The 23,590-nt window shown below is 50.1% G+C and overlaps 1 protein-coding gene across 1 annotated transcript; it reads right to left on the bottom strand.

The window, feature by feature from the left end:
* LOC109743953 (uncharacterized) lies at positions 1 to 5,071 on the bottom strand. The gene is made up of 5 exons (XM_020303047.4): positions 4,393 to 5,071; positions 3,079 to 4,302; positions 863 to 1,786; positions 601 to 753; positions 1 to 520 (listed from the first exon to the last, which is right to left on the bottom strand). The coding sequence occupies exons 2-5, from the start codon at positions 3,109 to 3,111 to the stop codon at positions 146 to 148; spliced, it is 1,485 nt and encodes a 494-aa protein (XP_020158636.1). The 5' UTR covers positions 3,112 to 4,302; positions 4,393 to 5,071; the 3' UTR covers positions 1 to 145.
* Between the last annotated feature and the right edge of the window lie 18,519 nt (positions 5,072 to 23,590).

Genomic DNA, 23,590 nt, shown 5'->3' with positions numbered 1-23,590 from the left:
GACCAGTAAAGTATAATTTCCTATGAGTTGATCTGTACCAAGAACAAACACAAGTTCAGTCAATCAATATAAAAAAGGCTACACCAGACGACAATTTAGGAAGTTGCAACAAGTCATGCAGGGTCGCAGTGATACGGACATACGGTCAATCATCGGTTCTATACTTGTTATCACTGAATAAAACTTGGATGGTCCTCATAGGGGACGGCCTCCCTCTATTGATCTCCTCCCGTATCAATTCTCTGTCTTGGTCGGTCTTGGGATACCTTGTCAATGGATAAAAGTCGCACTCTTCGCACCAGTGGTCATGCAGAGATATCTCTTCCAAATTGACAGCCGCTTCCATCACCCGTCTCATATACTGCATGAACATATCGCCGGGCTGAAAGCCGTAGATGGTGAGCACGGCCAGCTTATAATGCTTGAAGTCAGATGGTTCGAACTCGATGTTACTTGTCGCGACGACCAGAAGTTTCCTTAGCATCTCATCCTCAAAGGATTCACACTCGTGGTTCGACACCTGCATGAACAATAACACAGTCCATATATGGTTCAGCTAGGCCAGGGAAGAGGAATCCCAACAAAACAGGTTTATACTACCTTGATGTGGAGCTTCTCCAAGAGAGGCGCAGCTTCCAGCAGGAACAGTGTCCAAGTGACGCTGCATTCTTCATTGATGTTGTCGAGCTTCAGAATCCTCAGGTTTTTCAGCCGAGGAGCCAGTTGCTCTGGTCGCTCCATCTGAAACCATGGCTGCATGATGGACAAACGAAGGAAAGATTAACAGAGAACACCTCACACCTTACAAGAATGTGTCGCTATATATACACTACTCTACTAGCGGCGCCCCGTGACGACTTACCATTTCGGTGTCGAAGTTCATATGCAGCTCACGCATGTTTGCGTCGCGAAGAAACTCGCTCAGCTTGAGTTTCCTGCACCTGGTATTATAGCCGTTACAGGCCGTTAGCTTGGAAAGCCGCGGAGCATGGCCGAACAGCACCGGGTCTCGGCGCTTGGAAGGACACCAGGTGCCAATGGTGAGCTCCTCTAGCTCCGGAAGCCACTTGAGCTCGAAGCTGTCACAGAAGCACATGACAAGCTTCAGCTGGGTGAGCTCCGGGTGTTGGATCCTCAGCACCACCTCTTTCCCACAATCAAGGTTCTGCAGAGACAGGTGCTTCAGCTTCTTGCAGCGGTCGAGCAGGTTGGACACGTCGGGCTGCCTCAGCTTGACGCTCTCCACGTGCAGGTGTGTGAGCGCGGCGAACGCGCGCGGGCAGGCGCCGAGGTAGGAGAGGAGGCGCGCTCCCTGCGCGACCAGGTCCGTCACCTCGCTCGTGTAGGTGATCTTCTCGCCCAGCATCGTGAACCCCGCCCTGCCGACGATGCCGCGGCCGCGCGCGATGGCTCCCTCGACGGCGCGGACGATGTCGATGGACTCGTCCCTCAGGTAGAAGGTCAGGTGGAGCTGATGGATGGCGGCGCACCCAAGCTGGTTCTTGCCTGCCAAGATGCTCCTGACGGATTGCACCATGGCCGTGGTGCTCCAAGCCTTGTTGTTCCTGCACTTTATCGACAAAACCGCCTCAAACCCGTCGTCGTCCTTGTGCTGCACGTAGCGGCCGTACATGTAGTCCTTCACGCTCAGGGAAATAATAGGAGGCAAACCGGGGAGGTGCCTCAACCGTCTGCTTGCGCGACTGCAGCTTACGACGTCTTGTGAATCAAGACGGATTAGGATCCAGAGAAGAATGTCGTCAGGCAGCTTGCCGAGCATGTCCTCCTGACGCACCAGAGGAGAAAGATAGCAAATTGAGATTCAGTTTTCTTAAATTTCAGTTTTGACGATCTAATTTGTTTTTTTTTGGGGTTACGCTCTAATTTGATAATTATGACACTAATAATAATTATCCTATTTTACAAATAAAATCATACGGTGTACCTCACTCAGACAGAGTATTCTCAGTTTCTATCCGTATTAAAAAAATTAAGTGACTCGCAAAAAAAAGTAAGTAGTCTAGGCTGGCGGGTCCCTGTTGTCAGGTCCACCTGCCGTGCCACATCCCGGTTTTCTAGCGATTTTTCTCTACACTAAGCCAACCCAAACCCGGAAACTAGACCCACGATCCCATTGCACATACTGCTCGCCCTGCTCATCATCCGCAGACGATGCTTTAGTACCTCTCAGGCACCTCCTTAAATGGTAAGCTTTAGTACTTCGGCGAAATATGGTATAGGGGCCGTCCTAATGCTCTACGTACTAATTCTCCGTCATGAATTAGTTGATTCAAATTTGTTTAGATATGGATGTATCTACACACGTACATCTGTTTCTAGACAATTTTGAGTCAAAGCATCCGCATCTAGACAAATCTAAATCAAATAATTCGGGATGGAGTATGTAGTATATGTAAAGCTTACCATTAAGGAAAAAAACTCCTGATATGACAACTTATTTAGTGAGTACAAAAAAATTACTTTATGTTAATCTAGATATACATCTTCGCATGGGAACCAAGACAACAAAAAACATTCTTTCATAAAACACATTAAATGAGAACACTTTAAGATCTAACCCATTGTAAAAGTTGTAGCATCTAAACAAATATCTACTATTAGTATATAATATGGTGCATTGAGAGTACTTTGCTAGATGGAGTGATTAGTGTCAAAACTGTCAAACTAATGAGTAAAAACTAGAATTTAGTTTTTTTAAGATACAAATTAACTAAAGCACATCTAGATGTGTCATAAGTATTATTACATATCTAAGTCTTATATTATTGACCTTACACGTAGTTTCGTGTGGGTAGTTTTATTTTCTTTTCTTCTTTTATTTTTATGCTTGATTAAATCATCTAGATGTGCAATAATTAAAGGACATCGAAATATGTCCTAGACAAACCCTAGTTAATTAAACTAAGGAGTAATACTAGATAGAATTAAGGAGTTAGATCGACCGACCGGCATATATTGAGGGGAATATATAAAAGGGTAGTGGTGGTGTAGCTTTTAGATGCACGTGGATCGAACAATATCCATGAACGAGAGATTTGCAAAATATGACAAACGAACCTGGCTGCCGGCCGTCGCTACCGCCGCCGCCATGGCTGGACTGCCTTTCCGCGAAACAGAGACGACTAACTTAGCACTATGGAGGACCTTCCAGTTTTATCTCCTGTTGGCCCAGTCTCGATCGGCACCGATTACTTCCGGACGACGACGTGAAGAAGCAAACTGACTTTGATCCCGCTTCTTGCCGAGAAGCTGACTTGAACCCGTACCGTACTAAGCAACGTAGCAAGGTCGTACTCCTACTAGCTAGTCGATTTGCCGCCGGCCAAAGGCACAACCCACGCACGTATCCAGGCTGTTTTGAATCGTGTTACTTGACAACTTACGTTCCAGGTTACATACCAATCGTGTTCGGCGATGACTTTCATCCTTTTTTTTAAGGCGAGCTTTAGGCCCCGGCGCCGGCCCAAATTTGGGCCGGTCAGCCTGTAGCCGCTCGATCTATCCGCAGGTAACCGTCAGATTTGACCCTGCCTCCCCTTTCTTCATCCTGCCTCAGGAAGGAAAAATAGGAGAAAAAAACGAGCGCCGCCGCCGCTCGCCGGATCCCACACATCGCTGGCCCACGATGCTCTCGTTTGGACCACCACTGCCCAGTGGCGGAGCTACCATAAAAAGGAGCGAGCCAGAGACTGCAAAGTGTGCTACCAAACTGAAAACCAGTGCAATGTTATGGGCTGGGCTTCTTATAAAACTTTTGTCCCCTTCAATCCTGGGCGGGCCACGACCCATCCGGCCTTGCTGTATCTCCGCCGGTGCCACCGCCCCTGCTCGTCGCCAGTGCTCGCAGCCTCACCGCCGCCGGCACTCGCAAAACACCACCCACCTTCGTCGCCTCTTGCATTCCTCGCCGGCTCCGTGAATGTAGCAGCGTATCACGGGGTTACAGCTCTAGTGGTGATGGTCGCAACTCCGGTGGCGACGAGTCGCCGGCAGCAACACCCGTCGGCAAGCTCGCAGTGTACGTCGCCTCGATTGTCGTCCGTAGCAAAAATGGGAGATGGTCGTAGCAAAATATCTAGCTGGTTCCAACAAAAATGCTTCGTCGCCGTGTCGGCAACATCTCGCTCAAGCATCAACGGTGGCCGGACACAACAAAAAAGCTCGCTGGTTGTAGCAAAAAAACTTGACGGTTCCAGCATCTGATGACCCCCATTCCAGCACCACCTGCACTCGCTTGCTTCTTCTACCTGATGTCGCAATTCTCGTTCCAGCAAAAAAAATCTGCACGTTGTAGCAGTTTCTATCATCGGTTGTTGCATATTTTGGTGACAGTTGTAGCACCGCCAAATCCCTGGGTCACCAGCACCTCACCTCGTCTCGTTGTAGCACGTCGCCGGTCGACTGGACAATGCCTTCGCCCCACTATAGCAATTGGTTTGCCGTTTCCAGCACACCGCGAAGGCGGTACCAACATCTCTGGTGGAGGATGCAACACCGCGCCAAAGCCGGTTCCAACACCTCCACCGGCCGGTTCCAGCAAATCCTGCTGCTGGTTGCAACACCTGCTTGGCGTTTGAAGCTTGTAGCATGGTGGGGAGGCTTCTCATGCTCGAGCACGTCGTCGCCGCCTCGCCGGTGAGAACTTGTGGTGGTTCCGCCACCACCCAGACTGGAGGTCATGGCAGCCGCCCCCAACCCCTGGGTCGTGCAGCGCTTGTACGCCCCCACCTGTTTTCCTCACCACCGCTGGTCTCTACCGACGCTCGCGACAAAAAAGCTTGTGGAGGAGCAGAGCTCCTATTGGCTGGAGGAAGAAGGAGGAGCAGAGCCCGTCATGGCTGGAGGAAGAAGGAGGAGCAAAGCCCATTTGTGTGTGGCTGGAGGAAGAAGAAAAAGGGAAAAGATAGGCTAGGAAAGGATAAGGGAGAGAGGCTGTTGTGCTGGACTCATCACATACATGCGTCGGATGCGGAAGGGGGCAGTATCGTTGCAAGCGAGCCGGCGGAAAGTTCGGCCGGCGCGCTGCACACAAACCATTCCCTTTTTTTATGATGAGGGGACGATGACTTTCACCCTAATACAACATGGAGTAGTAGCGTTTTTTTAGGGAATCATGGGTAGCCGTGTTTAATTTTTAATTAATGCCAACCAGAGCAGGACAACTGGACTACTAGCGGACGGTGTTCGATCGACTCGCTAGTCTCTTCTCTACTACTTAAAAAACGTAACATTTCTATTTCACCTTTCTTTCCACCACCCCCTCATACAACCTTCCATGTATATGATAATCAATCACCTTAATTTACTTACCTTCTGAACAAATTCCATTTTAATTTACTTACCGAACTTCTAATCAAAATATAAGGTAATTCACGGGAAGAATTTGATGAACATTTATTTACACAAACACATTATTATTGACAGGTAAATCACAAGCTAAAGTACTAGAATATTTATATCCCGTTGCAATGCACATGCATTTTTCTAGTGCAGACTGAATCATGGTTCAAACTCCCCGTTGCACACGGTTTTGAACCGTCTGTCTTTCGATGGTGGGGGATAAAAAAATGCTATGTGGCGACCATTCGCTACGAGGCCAACTGTTGGGGATATAACCCCGAGGTATAACCCGCCCAGGAGGGGCCGGGTTACATCGTTGGCGACTTAATATGAAGAAGGCCCAAGAAGGTCCAGAAGACGAAAGCATGAAGATGGGCGGCGGCTTAGGAGACAAGCCTGATGGAGGCCCAAGACTTGGACGTGTGAGCCGCCATACGGTAGCTTGTCTCGTAAGGCAAGGCGACTTAGAAACCCGGCTGGTCACGTTGTGTGATCCGGCTCAGACTCTTGTAAGCCCCGGAGCCTCGACCTGTGTATATAAAGGCGAGACCCGGCGGCAGCTTAATTTAAGAAACAACTGATCAATATCTAGGTCAAGCGTGATCGCTCCCTTGTAATCGAAACTCAAGCAATACAACTAGAAGCAGGACGTAGGCTTTTACCTCGTTGGGGCCGAACCTGGGTAAACCTTGTGTCCTTTGTCCCGCTCAACCCCTTCGAGCTAACCTACGTTGCGATAGCTCCACACCTAAGTCCTTTCACAAAGGCATCTGCCATGTTAAGTCCACGACAGTTGGTGCCCACCATGGGTCCAGAGCACGGTGGTTTCGAGTTCTTGAAGGGAAACTTCTCAGGGATTAAAGGATATGACATGGGCCAGATGACTAAGAGTCGCCGCGGCAAGATCTACATCGACGACGATGGCTAGGGCCCCGAGGCCGACTCAATCGAGTACGGGTACCGGGTCCCCTTCGGTGGAATTCACGTCATCATCGGCAAGATTGGCGGATCAGAGCCTGAGCCGGACACCTACACTGACATCGTCGAGATGGCCCAGCGCACGCGACCCGCCGGGGTTCAACTCGGCCGGAAGCACGTCTTTGTTGGCTTTGTTCATGGGGCAGATCTTGCGGAAGGTTCTGAATCTGGAGGAGAGACGGCCATCTATTCAGGCGATGAGTCCTCGACCGGAGAGACAAAGTCGATCTATCAGCTTCAAGACGGCGGGCTTGGGGGCTATTCCGATGGTGACAGTATTCCGAACCCCTATGAGCCGCCGAGCAGGGCTGCTATTTTTATGGCTGGTACACAACCAATGGTAAACTCGTCAACAGCTGCGGCCATGACATCCGGGTCAACGACTGTGGCGACAGCAGGGACCGGCAGCTCAGTTCGGCCGCCGACTCAAGTTTTATCTGAACTCTTGTGCACTTTGGCGACTCTGTTAGCAATGGAGGTTACGCCGGTGAATCAAGCGCAGCACAATGCGGAAGTTGTAAAGGTGCGAGATGAGGTGGCTAAAGCCCAGGAGGATCTTAATGCGAAAAATACAAGGATGGCGACGGAGCGGGCTTCGATGGAGGTCGAGTCACAGTGGATAAGGACGGAAGCTCTTCGCCTAAGTCTGGATCAGAATATGTCCAATGATGTTCTCCGAAGGAGGCACCAGAGCTGCCTACCTTTGTAGTTTGAGGGATGGAATCTTTTTAACACCCCCGGGGCAGGAACGAGTAACCCGCCCGTTATAACCCAGGCTGCCGAGGCGCCAGGGACTGGGGCGGGGGCTCAGCCTCGTGTGCCAGACCCGCCTCGTATGGACCAGCCCCCGCCTCAGCGGTTTTCAACACCGCTTGGCCATTACTCGAACCCGATGGATAACATGTTAGCCACAGTAACCCGGCTGGCGGCGATTCCTATTGAGGGAGAGTCGCCGGCGGTTGTGGAGACCCGTAATGCAGTTGAGCTTCTTCGGACGGCTATGGCGCAGCAGGCGGCTTAATCTTACAGTCGCGATCGTGTTCACTCAACCCCTCGTCAGAGTCGCAGTTATAGCCGGCGTATTGAGTCGCCCGGAGTATCCAGCAGTGAGCGGCGCCATAATCGGCCTCGTAATGATGACCTGCCCCGTGGACATAACCCGCCCCTGATGATAATAATGCTCAGGCCCTTGTGGATCAGGCTAGAATCCGCCGTGAGGCGGAATTGGCGGCTCAATTGGGGGCTCATCAGCAGTCTCTAGTACACCCTTCGGCAACCGTTACAGCTGGGATGACTTCTAGGACAGCTGGTGTGCGTTGTCTAGTGCCGGCTCTGTCGGATTTCGGGTTCCAGTAAAACCCTTGAGGTTCGAACACTGGGGTGCGCACGAAGATCTCCCCCTACCTAATCACGCCCTCACCCTCACCGCGATCTCAAAGCCTAGCTCGACGAACTCACAACACAAGGGACACAAGATTTATACTGGTTCGGGCCATCGTTGTGGTGTAATACCCTACTCCAGTGTGGTGGTGGTGGATTGCCCCTTGGGCTGAGGATAAACAGTACAAGGGAAGAACAACCTCCTGAGGAGAGGTGTTCTTGTGCTTGGCGAATGTGTGTGGGTGAGGATTGCTCAAGATGAGTTGCCTCCTACTATGGTGGCTAGTCCTATTTATAGAGGCCCTGGTCCTCTTCCCAAATATTGAGCAGGAAGGGATGCCACAACGGCCGATTTGAAGGGGGACAGCTAGTACAAGCTATCCTGACTAAAGGTGGTCTTCGCCTGCCAAAGGCTCTGGTGGTGACCCCGTCTTGGGCTCCACGGTGACCTCTGTCCTGCCGTCTTGCTGGTCTTGGTCTCGTTGCACCGATATGGAAACCTTTGCCTGATGCCTCGGTACTCCTCGCCTGCGCTTGCCTCCTTAGCACCAAAGAGGAAACGAGGACACTGTGCGCGCTGGCGCCCGCCTGGTCTTGGTCGTCATGGCTTGCGTCATGGGAGCCTCACGAGGTTCCCCCCGCCTTGATCTCTCCGCCCCTCGCGAGCCAACCTGGTGAGGCCGCCCCTGAGGAGGTCTTGCGTCGTCCGCCTCGCGAGGCTTGGCCCCTCGCGAGGGTCTTGAGTGCTTGCTGGTGAGGATGGGCCGTACGGGCCCGCTTGTGGAGCCACTCCGTGGGCCCCAGCAGCCTGCGGCCTTAGTCGACGCGTGGCGATTGATTGGACGTGGGCGTCTCCGCTTCCCCATGCTGCCTCGGCAACCGCTCGACTTGACGAGTCCGCACCGCATGCAAGGAAAAACCATCATTCCTGTGATCGTGGGGGGCGCTGGTTGGCCTTCTCCTGCTATAAATGGGGAGGGGGCAGAGCCCCCGTCTCCCATCTCTCCCTGTTCCGCTCGCTTCTCCTCCCTTGCTCCATTGCCAGTAGCGACACCCATGGCGCATGCGAGGAGCTTTTCGGCCGCGGAGAAGGGGAAGGCTCGTCAGGAGAGGCCCGGCTCTCCGGCGCCCAAGCGTGGACGCGGCCGTCCCCGTAAGCACCCCGCGACCCCTGCCGCCGCCCCCCGCGGCCGCGGCGGTGCCGCTTCGCATGGTGGGAGTCGCCCATGTCGAGGCAGCCCCGTCGATGAAGGTAGGCGTGCCATGGTCGCGCGGCCTCCCCGTTCGCGCTTCCACTTGGCGGAGGTGCTACCGGAGTTCGTGGTGTGGTCGGAGAACCCGGCCGGCAACTGGCTTTAGCTCCCGCGCTTCTTCGCCGATGAGCTACCGGCCACAAGTCCAGGCGGCCTCTGGCTGTAGGCGGACGGCTGCTGCAGCAAAGCTTCCTGGGTCGCGGTCGAGGCCTCTGTCGCGTGGCCTGTGATTGGCAGACGTTTGCCCGCGCGCGCAGCCTGGGCAGGCGGTGCACCCTCCACTTCAAGTACGACGGCAACGCGACCCTCTGCGTGAGGGTGTTTGGGGAAGATGGCCGCCGCGTCGGGTGCTGCCCTGAGGACAACGATGGCGACGAGGTGCTCGGCCTTGGCGATGGTCGTGATGAGGACGAAGGTGGACCCGCCCTCGGTGCCGACCGCGGCTCGTCAAGCTATGGCAGCTCTTCCTCTGGCGACAGCTCCACCAGCGGCGACTATGACCAGCCACCACGCCGCCGCACCCGCTTCGAGGGCGGCAGCGGGTCGTCTCGCCGTCGCACCCCGGTGAAGCGCGAGGAGGGGTCTGGCTGAGCCCAGGAGAGCGCCATGGATCCATCCTCGCGAACTGCTGCAAGGCACGCGCCGCTTTTGTTTCGTTCTTCCTTTCCTTCCTGCATTGAGAGAGAGACAAGTATGGGGCCCCACGGGGGTGTGCAACAAACTATGGTTTCCAAGTTGTTATGCTATGTTTATTGTTCCTGTGTCATGTCGCAATATCAACGTTTTATATAGGCATGTAGGAATAACTTAGCTTGACGTGCTTGAAGTAGTTTCTGCCTCACGAGGCGCGCATTTCTCAGTACCTGGCGAGACGTCTAGGAACTGCAAAAAATTTGTTAGGAGATCCTGAGCCCTGGTCGCAGGCGCCGCTGGCCATGGCCCAGCGCCTCGCATTGCGGTACCCGAGGGGCACGGACTAAGAGGGGTGCGCCAGCTTGCGGCTCAAACGAGGGTGCCTCGCGAAAAACAGACAAGGCGCTCACGAGGGCCCGAGGGCGCCTATCCAGCTCTCATGGCATGGGAGAGCTCATGGCAGCTCTCATCAAGTATGCCGACTCTGATAACACCAAAGATCCTAGATCTAATGATGAAAAATCCAACAAGAGAAAGAAGAGCGGTGGTAAGAGCCAGCAGCAGAACGTGACATGACATAATGGTCACAACCAGGGTAATGGTGGTAAGCGCAGACAACCCGATGGCTGGTCAGATTTTGTAGCTAACACCAACACTAGATATAAAGGCCAGAGCCGTAATGGCAATGGTAAGCAGGCCTTCGGAGGGCCAAAATTTAATATTGAGGCGATGATGAACAAACCTTGCCCAAAGCACAGCCTGCCCAATAAGCCGGCGGCTGATGCTTGGAAGGACTGTTTCATCATGAGAGAGTACAGGAATTCCAACTTCAATCAGAATCATGGCAACAACAATGGCTCGCCTGGCGGGTCAAGATCCGGCTCACAAGGGCCCGACTTTGGTGGTGGCGGCTCAACTTCTGGCTATTAAGGACAGGGCAACCAGGGTGGTTATAACCAACAGTCCACTTAGGGGAACCAACACCATCAGTCAGGATACCAGAGTAATCCAAAGCAGCTTAACAGTGGCCAATATCATGTTTTCACAACCAGTCTCTGCAAGCGGGATCCGAAGGTTCATAAACGCACAGTCAATACTATTGAGCCGGCGGTACCCCAGTACTTGCGGTGGTCAGAGCATCCAATAACATGGAGTCGGGCGGATCACCCGCCCCGGGTTAATAATCCGGGTCAGCTAGCATTGGTGGTGGTTCCTCAAGTTGGGGGTTATAAATTTACTAAAGTGCTCATGGATGGTGGCAGCAGCATTAACATCCTATATTATGACATGTTTCGGCGGATGAATTTGACTGACAAGGATCTCAAACCATCTTCAACAGTCTTTCATGGTGTAGTGCCTCGTAAGTCGGCATATCCCGTGGGAAAAATATCCTTAGAAGTGGCTTTTGGTGATGAACATGACTACAGGGCAGAGACACTATGGTTTGAAGTGGTTAAAATAAAGAGTCCTTATCATGCCTTGTTCGGGCGTCCGAGTTATGCCAAGTTTATGGCTTGGCCTTGTTATGCTTACTTACAACTTAAGATGCCAGGGCGTAAGGGAACTATCACGGTCCATGGTGATCGGAAAATTGCCCTGGAATGTGAAGAAGGAGATGCTGCTTATGCTGAGTCGGCCTGTGCTATAGAAGAGCTTAAGTTTTATAAAGATGATGTTGACCCGGCGGATATGACCCCTTTGAAGAAGCCCACCACTAAGCAAGACCCTTTGTTGAATTTTAAGTCGGCTGATGATACTAAGCAGGTTGACTTTGTCCCTGGCGACTCATCTCAGCGGTTCACAGTGGGGGCTAATATGGATTCTAAATAGGAAAGTGCGCTCATCGAGTTCATCTGTGAGAATCGGGACATCTTTGCATGGAAACCTTCTGACATGCCGGGTGTACCGAGAGAATTTGCTGAGCACACTCTTAATGTGGATCCTAAATTTAAGCCGGTCAAGCAGTTTCCTCGTTGTTTCAATGAAGAACGACGTAAGGCCATTGGAGAAGAGGTGGCCCGGCTCTTAGCGGTTGGGTTTATCGTGGAGGTTTTTCATCCGGAGTGGTTGGCTAACCCGGTGTTGGTGCTTAAGAAGAATGGCACTTGGCGTATGTGTGTTGACTACACAGATCTTAACAAAGCTTGTCCAGCTGATCCGTTTGCTCTCCCCCGTATTGACCAGATTATTGATGCCACAGCGGATTGTGAGAGTTTATGTTTCCTGATGCTTATTCTGGTTATCATCAGATCAAAATGGCAGTTAAAGACCAAGAGAAGACGTCTTTTATCATCCCTTTTGGAGCTTTTTGCTATGTCTCTATGCCTTTTGGGCTTAAGAGTGCCCAGGCGACTTATCAACGCTGTGTTCAGAATTGCTTTCACAGTCAAATTGGGCGCAATGTGCATGCTTATGTGGATGATATTGTGGTCAAATCTAGGAAAAAGGAGATGCTCTTGGATGATCCAAGGGAGACTTTTGATAATCTCCAGGTCTATAAGATGATGCTTAACCCGGCCAGATGTGTTTTTGGTGTGCCTGCTGGCAAGCTCCTGGGTTTTCTGGTCTTAGAGAGAGGTATTGAAGCTAACCAAGAGAAGATTAAGTCTATTACTTCATAAGCCGACGTGTGTTAATGACGTCCAGCGCCTGGCGGGTCGTATCGCGGCTTTAAGCCAGTTCATAAGCCGCCTGGGAGAGAAGGCCATTCCCTTATACCAGATGATGAAGAAAACATATCATTTTGTCTGGAGTGACGCTGCTGATAAGGTGTTTGAGGCGCTCAAAAAGCAGTTACCTGAGCCGCCCATCCTTGCGGCTTCCATTGAGAAAGAACCTTTGCTTCTGTATGTGGCAGCTAATAGTAAGGCTGTCAGTGTGGCGACTGTGGTGGAGAGCAAGGAGACGGGTAAGGAGTACCCAGTCCAGAGGCTGATTTATTATGTCAGTGAGGTGTTGATTGAGTCCAAGCAACGATATCCACATTGGCAGAAATTGGTATATGGAGTGTTCATGGCGAGTCGCAAGCTGAAGCATTATTTTCTTGGTCATCCTATCAGTGTGGTCAGTTCTGCTCCCTTAGGAGATATTATTCAAAATGGGGAGGCCACGGGCAGGGTTGCTAAGTGGGCAATTGAACTTGGACCTCATGGTTTGAAATATGTGCCAAGAACAGCTATCAAATCTCAGGCTCTGGTGGATTTCATCAATGACTGGACAGAGTTGCAGACGCTTGAGGAGAAGCCTGATAACACATATTGGACAATTCATTTTGATGGGTCCAGAAAATTGGAAGGCTCGGGGGCTGGAGTTATTTTGACTTCCCCACGAGGTGATAAATTTTGTTATGTTTTAAGGCTAATATTTCCTTGCACTAATAATGCAGCCGAAATATGAGGCTTTGCTCCACGGCCTTCGTGTGGCCAAGGAAATGAATTTAAGTCGGGTCAGGTGTTTTGGTGACTCAGATTTAGTGGCCCAACAAGTTTCAGGCACATGGGATTCCAAAGACCCGCTCATGGCGGCTTATCGTCGTGCGGTTGACAGTATTGCTGGTCACTTCAAGGGGTACCAGGTGGAGCATCTTGATCAAAGGAAAAATGAGTTGGCTGATGCCTTGAGCCGGCTTGGGTCTCAACATAAGCCAGTACCTCCTAATTTGTTTCTTGATGTATTGCATAATCCTTCAGTCAAGTTACCATCAGAAGAGGACATTGCTATTCCTGACCCGGAGGCGTGGTTGGTGGCAGCTCTCCATGCTATTCCTGATTGGAGTCTTCCCTACTTGGATTATATGACCCGAGGCGAGTTACCTAAGGATGAAACTTTGGCAAGGCAAATCACCAGGAGATCTAAGTCTATGACTATTGTTAATGGCAAGTTACACCGATGCAGCGTGACAAGCGTCTTTCAATGTTGTGTTTCTCCTGAAGAGGGCCATCAGATTTTAAGAGAGATCCATGAAGGTGATTATGGTCATCATGTCGGCTCTAAGTCCTTAGTGGCTAAAGCTTTTCATCATGGGTTTTATTGGTTGACAGCTCACACTGATGCAGCGGATATCGTCAGTAAGTGTGATGGATGTCAGAAATTTTCTCGACGGGCTCATGTGCCGGCTCAAGAGTTGAGAATTATTCCAATTACTTGGCCGTTTGCAGTCTAGGGGCTTGATATGGTTGGACCTTTCAATAGGTCTATGGATAAGAAAACCCACCTCTTGGTGGCAGTTGACAAATTTACCAAGTGGGTTGAAGCAGAGCCGGTCAGCAAGTGTGATGCGACGACTGCAGTCCAGTTTGTTAAAAAACAGATCTTCCGTTTTGGTACCCTCACAGTATCATCACTGATAATGACACTAATTTGTCTAAGGGTGCTATGAAGGAGTTCTGTCAACGAGAGCATATTCATCTTGATGTTTCTTCTGTGGCTCATCCGCAGTCTAATGGTCAAGCTGAGAGGGCTAACCAGGAAATTCTGAGAGGAATCAAGCCCCGGCTTATGGTTCCTTTGAAGCGAATGCCGGGTTGTTGGGTTGAGGAGTTACCTTCAGTACTCTGGAGTACCAATACCACCCCTAACAGGTCAATAGGCTATACGCCTTTCTTCATGGTTTATGGTGCAAAGACGGTTCTTCCAAGTGATATCCGTCATGACTCGCCTCGTGTGGCGGCTTATGTTGAAGCTGATAATGAAATAGCACGTCAAAACACACTCGATGCTTTGGGTGAGGAGCGTGAACTTGCGGCGGCTCGTTCGGCATTATATCAACAAGACCTGCGTCGCTATCATAGCCGCAGAGTTACGACCCAGGCGTTTCAAGAAGGCGACTTAGTGCTCCGGCTTATCCAAGATCAAACAGATATGCACAAGTTATCTCCACCTTGGGAAGGACCCTTTGTTATCAGCAAAAACCTGAATAACGGGTCTTATTACCTCATTGATATACTAGAACACAAGGATTCCCGCAAGTCGAAGGAGGAGACCCGCCGGCCCTGGAACATTGCTCATCTTCGGCCTTATTACACCTGAGCCACCAGCTCTATATATATATATATATATATATATATATATATATATATATATATATATATATATATATATATATATATATATATATATATATATATATATATATATATATATATATATATATAGGACGCCAATTTGGGACACCTAGGTGCCTGGGCACCTCGCTTAAAAACCATTGGACGACACTAAGATCTGTGCGTGTGTAATTAGTATTAGCATTGATGGGTAAATCTTATTAGGAAAGAATTATTGCTTGATATGGACACTTAATACCTTCTTAGATTAGATAGGATAGAGAAAATCAGTAATAAATAGCCCATGTTTTAAGTCCATGCATGTCTCATCGCATGTGCATCCTTTTGCATATAACGGAGGTCATACGTTGAATAAATCACTAGGTATATACGTACATAACCCAAAATATCTTAGGTATGTTTTGTATTCGAAATATGTTGGTTATATATTAGATACCCATATGCACATAGCCGGATATATACATAGCCATGTTTTACTTTAGATATATGTCACGTAGACTGGGTATGTACAATATTTTCCAAGATGTTTTTTACACAACCTGGTATATAAGTGTGCAGATACATTGGGTATTTCCACTTGAGGTATATACGTCGACCGGGTATTACAATATTTTCTTCAGTAGGTATTGGATAGTTAGGAAACAAAAATAAAATGCAATTAGTCAAATAACAAATTCTTGGGTATATACATACCCGCGTATGTACATACTTTTGTTAGTAAGTATAAGATACCCATTTTAGATAATTGGGAAACAAATAAATGTAATAGTTTAAAAAATAAATTATTGAATATATACATACCTATGTATGTCCATAATTTCATTGGTAGGTATTAGATACCTGTATTAGATAGTTGGGGAACAAAAATACGCGTATTAGATACCTGTATCAATTCTAACAAAATCAATATTATGATGTTTTATTGTATGGCAAGTCTTGCATGCCTAATAATTAGAAAAAAACAAATAAAACATAAGCAGGGAAAGTCTTGCATGAAGAATAGTTAGGAAACAAATTAAATATAGGACGGTTTCCAAAACAATCAAGGTGCCCAGGCACCTAGGTGCCCCAAACAATTTACCTATATATATATATATATATATATATATATATATATATATATATATATTATGATCAATATAATAAAGCCGGCATCCCTGAAAAATTCAGGGCCTCTGTCGTTTCATTTCTGTATATCTGAGTCTTTATTATTTGGTCATAAGGTCACTTGGGGGCTTCCAACCCACCGGGTTTAGCTTTCATACCCTCTTGACCAAGCGTGGACACCGAATTATGAGTTATCCTGCTTGTTTGCAACTTGCTACTCCGCTGGGTGACCCGCCGAACTCTTAACAGTCAACCTTTTTCAAGACCCTGAACTCGTTAATGTTAAAACGGCGGTTTGTGTCATGTGAGAGCCAGCGTACAGTGAGCTAGGATTAACTCAAAGGTTGTGCGGCCCTTGAAAGCACATGGCCCTGTGAGCCAACTTGTTTGGTCGGGTTTTGGTAAGCCGACCAGACACTTATTTGTGGATTTTGAATTTTTTTCTTTTGTGTCCTTTGGTTTTGTTTTTCTTAAAGACTTTTTCTGTTAAGTGAACTTTGACAATCCAAATCATAACGTTCTGATTGTATGACTCATGTTTTGGGTACTTTGGGTTTGGAAACCCGCCCTGGCTATGGAGTTTAAGTCGCTAGCATGCTTTGGTCTGAACAATTGAGGTTATGTGATTACAAGACTTTGGGTTGTCAGCTGCTCTGGATATTGATGTTTAAGACATCCGTATGATCCACATCTACGGGTATGTTTTCAATTGTTATATGAATATTCGAGGTTTGGTAACCCGCCCTGGCTTTCGACTTTAAGTCGCCAGTATGTTTCGGCTTGAATGGCCTTGATATAGTCTTTTCAGTAATTGTATAAGACTATTATGTTTGGTTTGTTACCCGCCCTGGCTGTTGACATTAAGTCGCCAGGGCATATGTTGTTTAACCTTTGTGCAGGACATGCAAAACTTTAAATGGACATACGAAGTACTGGTATGGCCTATATGTGTGATTACATCAGGCAGGGTATAAAGATTAAATTGGCGGCTCAAAAATCAAAGGTTAACATGCACGAAGGCATGACATGGAGGATCATTGTTTTCAACTATCCTATTACAGGGCATTGCTATCCTATTATAGGGCATTGCTTTGAGCCCGCAAAAATTTTAAACTTCAAATGTGTTTGGAGCTGCGCTTGTCGGTGTCAAAACCGGCGGATCTCGGGTAGGGGGTCCCGAACTGTGCGTCTAGGATTGATGGTAACAGGAGACGGGGGGACACAATGTTTATCCAGGTTCGGGCCCTCTCTATGGAGGTAATACCCTACTTCCTGCTTGATTGATCTTGATGAATATGAGTGTTACAAGAGTTGATCTACCACGAGATCGTAATGGCTAAACCCTAGAAGTCTAGCCTATGAGTATATGGTAATGAATCTGTCCTATCCGGACTATGCTCTCCGGTTTATATAGACACCGGAGAGATCTAGGGTTACATGATGTCGGTTACATAGGAGGGAATCTTCATAATAGGTTGCCTAGCTTGCCTTCCACGCCAAGTAGAGTCCAATCCGGACACGGGTATTGTCTTCGGCCTTTGTATCTTCACAGCCCATCAGTCCGGCCCATGGACAACAGGCCGGACGCCCGAGGACCCCTTAGTCCAGGACTGCCTCAGTAGCCCCTGAACCTGGCTTCAATGACGAGGAGTCTGGCGCGCAGATTGTCTTCGGCATTGCAAGGCGGGTTCCCCTTCTTCCGAACTCCAAGGTAGTCTTCGGACGTGATGATTGTATCCGGACCTGTTAAGCACCATGCACAACCGCAGAGAGAATATATATATATTTTACACGAGTTCCATCCGCTGACAGCTCCCTGCAGCGCGATATCACGCCCGTCCGGCCACAATTTCGAACCGTTTTTCTTCTGCCATCCCACGTTTCCAAACGCGGTTGCTACTGGCATGTCTTGTCGGAGCGGAGATCGTGCCCCCCTATTGCGGGATTCTCATCAATGCGGGCATGGGTAACCCAACTGTGTCACTTACACGGCCATTGGGAATAGGCGAGTTTAAGGCAAGCAGGGAGGCGTTTGACATTCGCGGCCTCTATAAGGGGGTAAGAACTCCCTTCTTCCACCCACACCCTTTCTCTCCCTCAGCCTTTCCGTCCCTGAGCTCCAGCGCCCAAGTCTTAGCTTCTCTCTTGTTCGAGAAAATACTCCAAAGATGTCCGGATCCGGAGCTGGAGGTAAGTGGATGGCCTCTTCCGTCAAGAAGAAGGACATCAAGGAGCTCCGGGAGGCCGGATATCTGGCCAAAGAGATCGCTCATCGACTCCCGGCCAAGGGACAGATCGTCCCCACTCCCGAGCCCCACGAGAGGGTTGTGTTCCTTACACATTTCGTCTGCGGGCTTGGGTTCCCTCTTCACCCATTCGTCCGCGGGTTGATGTTTTACTACGGGCTGGATTTTCATGACCTAGCCCCCAACTTCATCCTCAACATTTCGGCGTTTATCGTTGTCTATGAGACTTTTCTCCGCATCCCGCCTCACTTCGGCCTGTGGCTGAAGACCTTCAACGTGAGGCCGAAAGTTGTGCGCGGCCAGCAAGCGGAATGCAGAGGCACTATGGTGGGCAAGATGCCCAACGTCACCTGGCCCGAAGGTTCGCTTGCGGAGATGATGAAAGGGTGGCAATCGGGGTGGTTCTACATCACCGAGCCGCGCAATGCTAACTGGTTGGCAGCCCCCGAATTCCGATCCGGAATCCCGATGCGGCTCACCTCCTGGCAAGAGAGGGGCCTAACCTGGGGTCCCTCGGACGAGCTGACTGGGCTCCAAACGTGCATCCAGAACATGATAGAACGGAAAATCAAGCTCGTCAATGTGGTCCAGGTCATGCTTGTTCGTCGGGTCCTTCCGTGCCAACGCCGATCTTGTAATTTGTGGGAGGTCGAGCCGGCCAAGCACCAGACGCTACTGGGGCTCTTCGGTACGACGCACGAAGAAATCTGGAAGGTGCTCTTCAAGGCCGGCGAGACGCCACCGCCTACGACCGAAGACCGCGGGCTTAGTTTAAAGCGCTAGCCCAACCCAGTCAGTTCCTTTAATGTTTTCAAGGAGCATCCCCTACTAGCATATTTTGAGAGGAATTTTAAGCTTCCTCCCCCTATTTTCAGGCATAGATTAAGTTGGCCGAGGAGATCAGCTGTCCGGCTCCGCTGTCCGAGGACCAGGAATTTCCATTATTGGAGAAGATGTTGTTCCCTGCACCCTACGAGGTGCCGGAGAAGACGGCTAAAAAGGCGGCCCAAGGGGCCAAGAAGGGCCTTTGCCGGAGAAGCACTCCGGACGAGACGTCCAAAAGCGAGAATTCCTCTTCGTCCGTTGACGACCGCGATGAAGAGGAACAAGAAAACGACTCCCCACCTGAAGCAGGGAGGAAGAAGAGAGCGGCCCCCACGAGCCCGGAGGCAGAAGCGCCTAAAAGGGTTAGAGGCTCCTTCGCGGATAACTCCGCGTGGGACGTCGACAGCAGTCCGGAACGACCTCGTCGGACCAAGCCTCGGGCTGCTTCTTAAGTACCAGAATTCGCAAAAGTCTGGCCTTCCTAGTTTGTAATATTGACATATCGTAAACTTTTGTTATTGCAGTCCGGCGCGCGGTGACTCCCCGCGATCCTTGACAGAGGATTCGCTGGACACAGAGGAGATGGCTAGCATATCTCCGCCACCTGCCCATTCCGTCTCACTCAGGGGTGATGACGAGGTGGTGTCCAAAAAGGCCTTCCTAGGGGGGGAAGGTTCTGGAGATCATCGGGGTGACGCCCTAGGATGACTCCTCAGACGCCGGACACACGGGGGAAAAAGCCCCCATGGAGACTGGTGACGGGGTCCGAGTTCCCTTCGGACCTCAGCCGGATACAATTCCGGAAATCTATACGGCTCCGGTGTCCAGCGAACGGCATTCCCCCCAAGGAGGGAGCGTGCCTGTCCCACCGGTGACCTCCGTCCAACCAGAGGCACCAGATAATCTGCTGGAGGCGCTGCGAGGCGCCTCTATCGTGGATGAACGTCGTGTCCTTATGGACACGGTAATAGAGAAGGTTCAGTTCGCTAAAAGCAGACTGACCGAAGCCTGCACTAGCCTTCTAACAGGCTTTGAGGTAAGTAATGTGATTATAGGAAAAATATCATAGTATAGACAGTAGCCCCTGATACTCTGTTTGGTGTTCGGGAATAAAAGCCTAACAAAGGATCAAAAAATCGCAGGAGTCTGAATTGAGTTGTCTATGTGAATAAGCAGGTATCGCTGCAGGCTGCCACTGCTCATGCTGCCGAGGTCTCCGGATTGAAGCAAAAATTGGAGCGGGCTGAGGAGGAGCTCGGCCACGTGAAGAAGTAGTTGGAGGATAGCCAAGGTATGCAGTAACCCATGGGTACATTTCTAAAAAATGAATAGTCCGACCGGACTGAAAGTATCATAAATTTTATTAGGGGCCACAACCGAGGTGGCAACCCTTAAGAAGGCGCTAGCCGAGGCCGAGGACAAAGCGGCCAAGGAACGCGCTTTGCGCGAGAAGCACGAGGCCCAGGTTGGCGAGGCGCAGCAGCAGCTCCAGGGCGTGATAGAGAAATTTGAGTCCTTGGAGCGCGATTTTAAGGCGCAGGAGTCCAAATTGGCGAAGGCTCGCCAGAGCGCGCAGGATGCACGAGGCGAAGCCCAGAGCGCTCTCCAGGAGATTCAAGTGGCCCAGAAAATTGCGGCGGGTGAGTCTTTTACTATGCCGAGCAAGCATGTAGAGAAAACGTCCCTTGTACTTTTCCTGAATTTTGTTTTTCCGGTGGCATTTTCAGGTCTGCCGCTCAGTGTGTCGGACGCGGCCGAGCATTATAGAGCCGAGGAAGGGATGTCTACGGAGAAGCTGTTCTGGTCCCAATATCTGGGATCCGAACATCCGGTGCCCTTCAGCGACCAGCTGAAGCAGTCGGTCGAGCTGCACAGGCTCGCGGAGCTGGCCATGAAGGACCTGATAGTCTGGCTATGGCCTGCCGATCCTGCACCTGGCAGCTATTTCGGACTTGTGCAGTGGCTTGTGAGTGCCTTTCCACGGCTCGAAGCCGTGAAGCGGTCGGTCTGCATTGAAGGTGCGCGTATGGCTTTTGCCCGCGTCAAGACGCATTGGGCGAAGCTGGATGCCAAGAAGCTAATGACCGAAGGACCGCCGGAGGGCAAGGAGCATCGTCGACCCGAGCACTATTTTGATGGTGTCCTGGAGGGGTCCCACCTTGCGGTGGAGCAATGTTCGAAGGATATTATATTCCCGTAAGAATATGTGTATTATCTTGCCCTGTAATATGGAACAAAGATGTTATGTAGTATAATGTTTATGATTTTACATGTTACCTCCTGTGCGGCCGTTTATTAATCTGGGGGATGGCCAGTCATCCGCTTCTGCCCCCACGTAGATAGTACGGGGGTGTTCGGGATAAATCTAAACACTCTTTACTCCACATTCTGGTCCTTAAAGGAGGTGTTTAGCGCAGCGAACAAGGCAATCAGACTATGCGGCCTTTTCCGCCCCCACTTAGCCATAGGGGTTGGACAATTAATAAGGTTGGCGAAGCCCCTGGTGTTCGGAAGGCCGAATTAGGGGCGCTATACACGCCAAATCGGAAGAACCGATTCTTCTCAAGAAGCGGAAAAATCTCCAACGATTTGGAACCTCACGAACAGCTGACCGACTCTCGCCGCATCATGACAGTCAATTTTCGGCTTTCTCTACTGAGGTGCTCGTCCGGAAGAACCGGGACACAATCGCAGTAGTACTCCCTTTACTACCCTAGCCGATATAGCGGAACGTAAGGTAGTAAGCACAGGAGCTGGGCAACCCAACTATTGACCAAAGACATGATTCAGAGCCGATGCATATAATGCTATAAGTTCGGGGTGCCGAACTATACTGAAAAAGTGTTCGGACTTCTATTGCCGTGATGCGGGGTATAATGAAGCCTCTGGCGTATTAGTACGTACCATGATGTACGTGTGCGATGAGTAATAGATACTGAGGTGAGGAAACGTAAAAGATTAAGTGATGAGCTGACGCCACCATTTATTCACAGTTGTGATGTAGTCAGTATGTCGAGGCGTACTTTGTATTAATAATGCGATAAGCAAGTAAGGCTATTTAAAATGTCGTAACCAAGGGCGAGCTGCATGTGGGTATGTAAAACAAGTATACTAATCGTTTATTAGAGACCACCTGGGGGTTCCCTTGTACGCCATAGCTCGTTGCCTCCTTGGCGTGTTCTGCGAATGGGTCGTCCGTATAGACCTTGAAAAAGAAAAGAAGAACCCGTAAAAAGAAAAAGCAGGAGCGTGCGAATCCCAGGGTCTATTAAGCCGTACTGTGGATCGCGAGCGAGCTGTGTCTCCGTCCGTACCCATGGGGTTTCGAGTGCGTAGTTTTAAATGCGCGTGGTACTAACACCATTGCCTCGTTAGGGCTGGGACGGGGGCCAAATTGCTAGTTTGGCTTGTGACAAGCCGAGCTATCCTGCTGCAGTGTAGTCCGGACCCTCTTAATGATGTCCAGGGGCTCGGCAGCCGGATTGTGGTGCTGCTTGAGAAGGCCACTCTGTACTTCTGCTGCTAGGGCGGCGGTGTGCTCCTCTGTACGAAGGGAGCATTCCGTATTTCCATTTACCATAATGACGCCACGTGGACCGGGCATCTTGAATTTGAGATAAGCATAGTGTGGCACCACGTTGAAAGTAGCGAATGCGGTTCGTCCGAGCAGTGCGTGATAGCCACTGCAAAATGGGACGATATCGAAGATTAGCTCTTCGCTTCGGAAGTTATCTGGGGAACCGAACACTACCTCCAGCATTATTGAGCCCGTACAACGGGCCTCTATGCCTGGTATGACTCCTTTAAAGGTAGTCTTCGTGGGCTTGACTCGTGAGGGGTCAATGCTCATTTTACGTACTGTATCCTGATAGAGCAGGTTGAGGCTGCTACCACCGTCCATTAGGACTCGAGTCAGGTGAAATCCATCGATGATTGGGTCGAGGACCAGTGCGGCTGAACCGCCGTGCCGGATGCTAGTCGGATGGTCTCGGCGGTCGAAGGTGATCGGGAATGATGACCACGGATTAAACTTCGGGGTGACGGGCTCTATCGCGTAGACGTCCCTGAGTGCGCATTTGCGCTCCTTTTTGGGGATATATGTAGCGTATATCATGTTCAGGGGGGAATTTCTTTTGCCCCCTGGTGTTCGGCTGCCAGGGCTCTTCGTCATCGTCCTCGCTCTGCGATTCCCCTTCTTTGTTTCTGTTATTTACCTTGCTGGCTTGTTTAAATACCCGGCAATCTCTGTTAGTATGGTTGGCTGGTTTGTCTGGGGTGCCATGTATTTGGCAAGGACGATCGAGTATGCGGTCCAAGCTGGATGGTTTTCCACTGCTCCTTTTATAGGGCTTCTTTCGTTGGCCGGACTTGGAAGCACTGAATCCGGCATGAACTGTTGTGTCATCGGTGTTATCGCCATTGCTTCGGCGTTTGTTTCTGTTGCGCCGAAGCTTACCAGTGCTATTCTTGGCCTCCGAGGGGCCTGTCTCGCTGGCTGTGTTGTTACTACGGGCCAGCCAACTGTTCTCTCCCGCGCAAAAGCGGGTCATGAGTGCCGTGAGGGCTGCCATGGACTTCGGCTTTTCTTGGCCGAGGTGGCGTGCTAGCCATTTGTCATGGATGCTGTGTTTGAAGGCTGCTAAGGCCTCGGTGTCCGGACAGTCAACGATGTGGTTCTTTTTGGTTAGGAACCTAGTCCAGAATTTTCTGGCTGATTCTCCAGGTTGTTGAACTATGTGGCTTA

This window comes from Aegilops tauschii, chromosome 3 (genome assembly GCF_002575655.3).
Source record: "Aegilops tauschii subsp. strangulata cultivar AL8/78 chromosome 3, Aet v6.0, whole genome shotgun sequence".
Classification (NCBI taxonomy): domain Eukaryota; kingdom Viridiplantae; phylum Streptophyta; class Magnoliopsida; order Poales; family Poaceae; genus Aegilops; species Aegilops tauschii.
This window is presented reverse-complemented; position numbering and strand designations above follow the sequence as displayed.

Excerpts from the sequence above, each read along its gene's own strand:
- LOC109743953 (XM_020303047.4), bottom strand. The coding sequence starts at position 3,111 with ATGGCGGCGGCGGTAGCGACGGCCGGCAGCCAG. Across the intron at positions 1,787-3,078 it reads TAGCGACGGCCGGCAGCCAG|GAGGACATGCTCGGCAAGCT; the intron begins GTTCGTTTGTCA and ends CTGGTGCGTCAG. Across the intron at positions 754-862 it reads TGAACTTCGACACCGAAATG|CCATGGTTTCAGATGGAGCG; the intron begins GTAAGTCGTCAC and ends TCCATCATGCAG.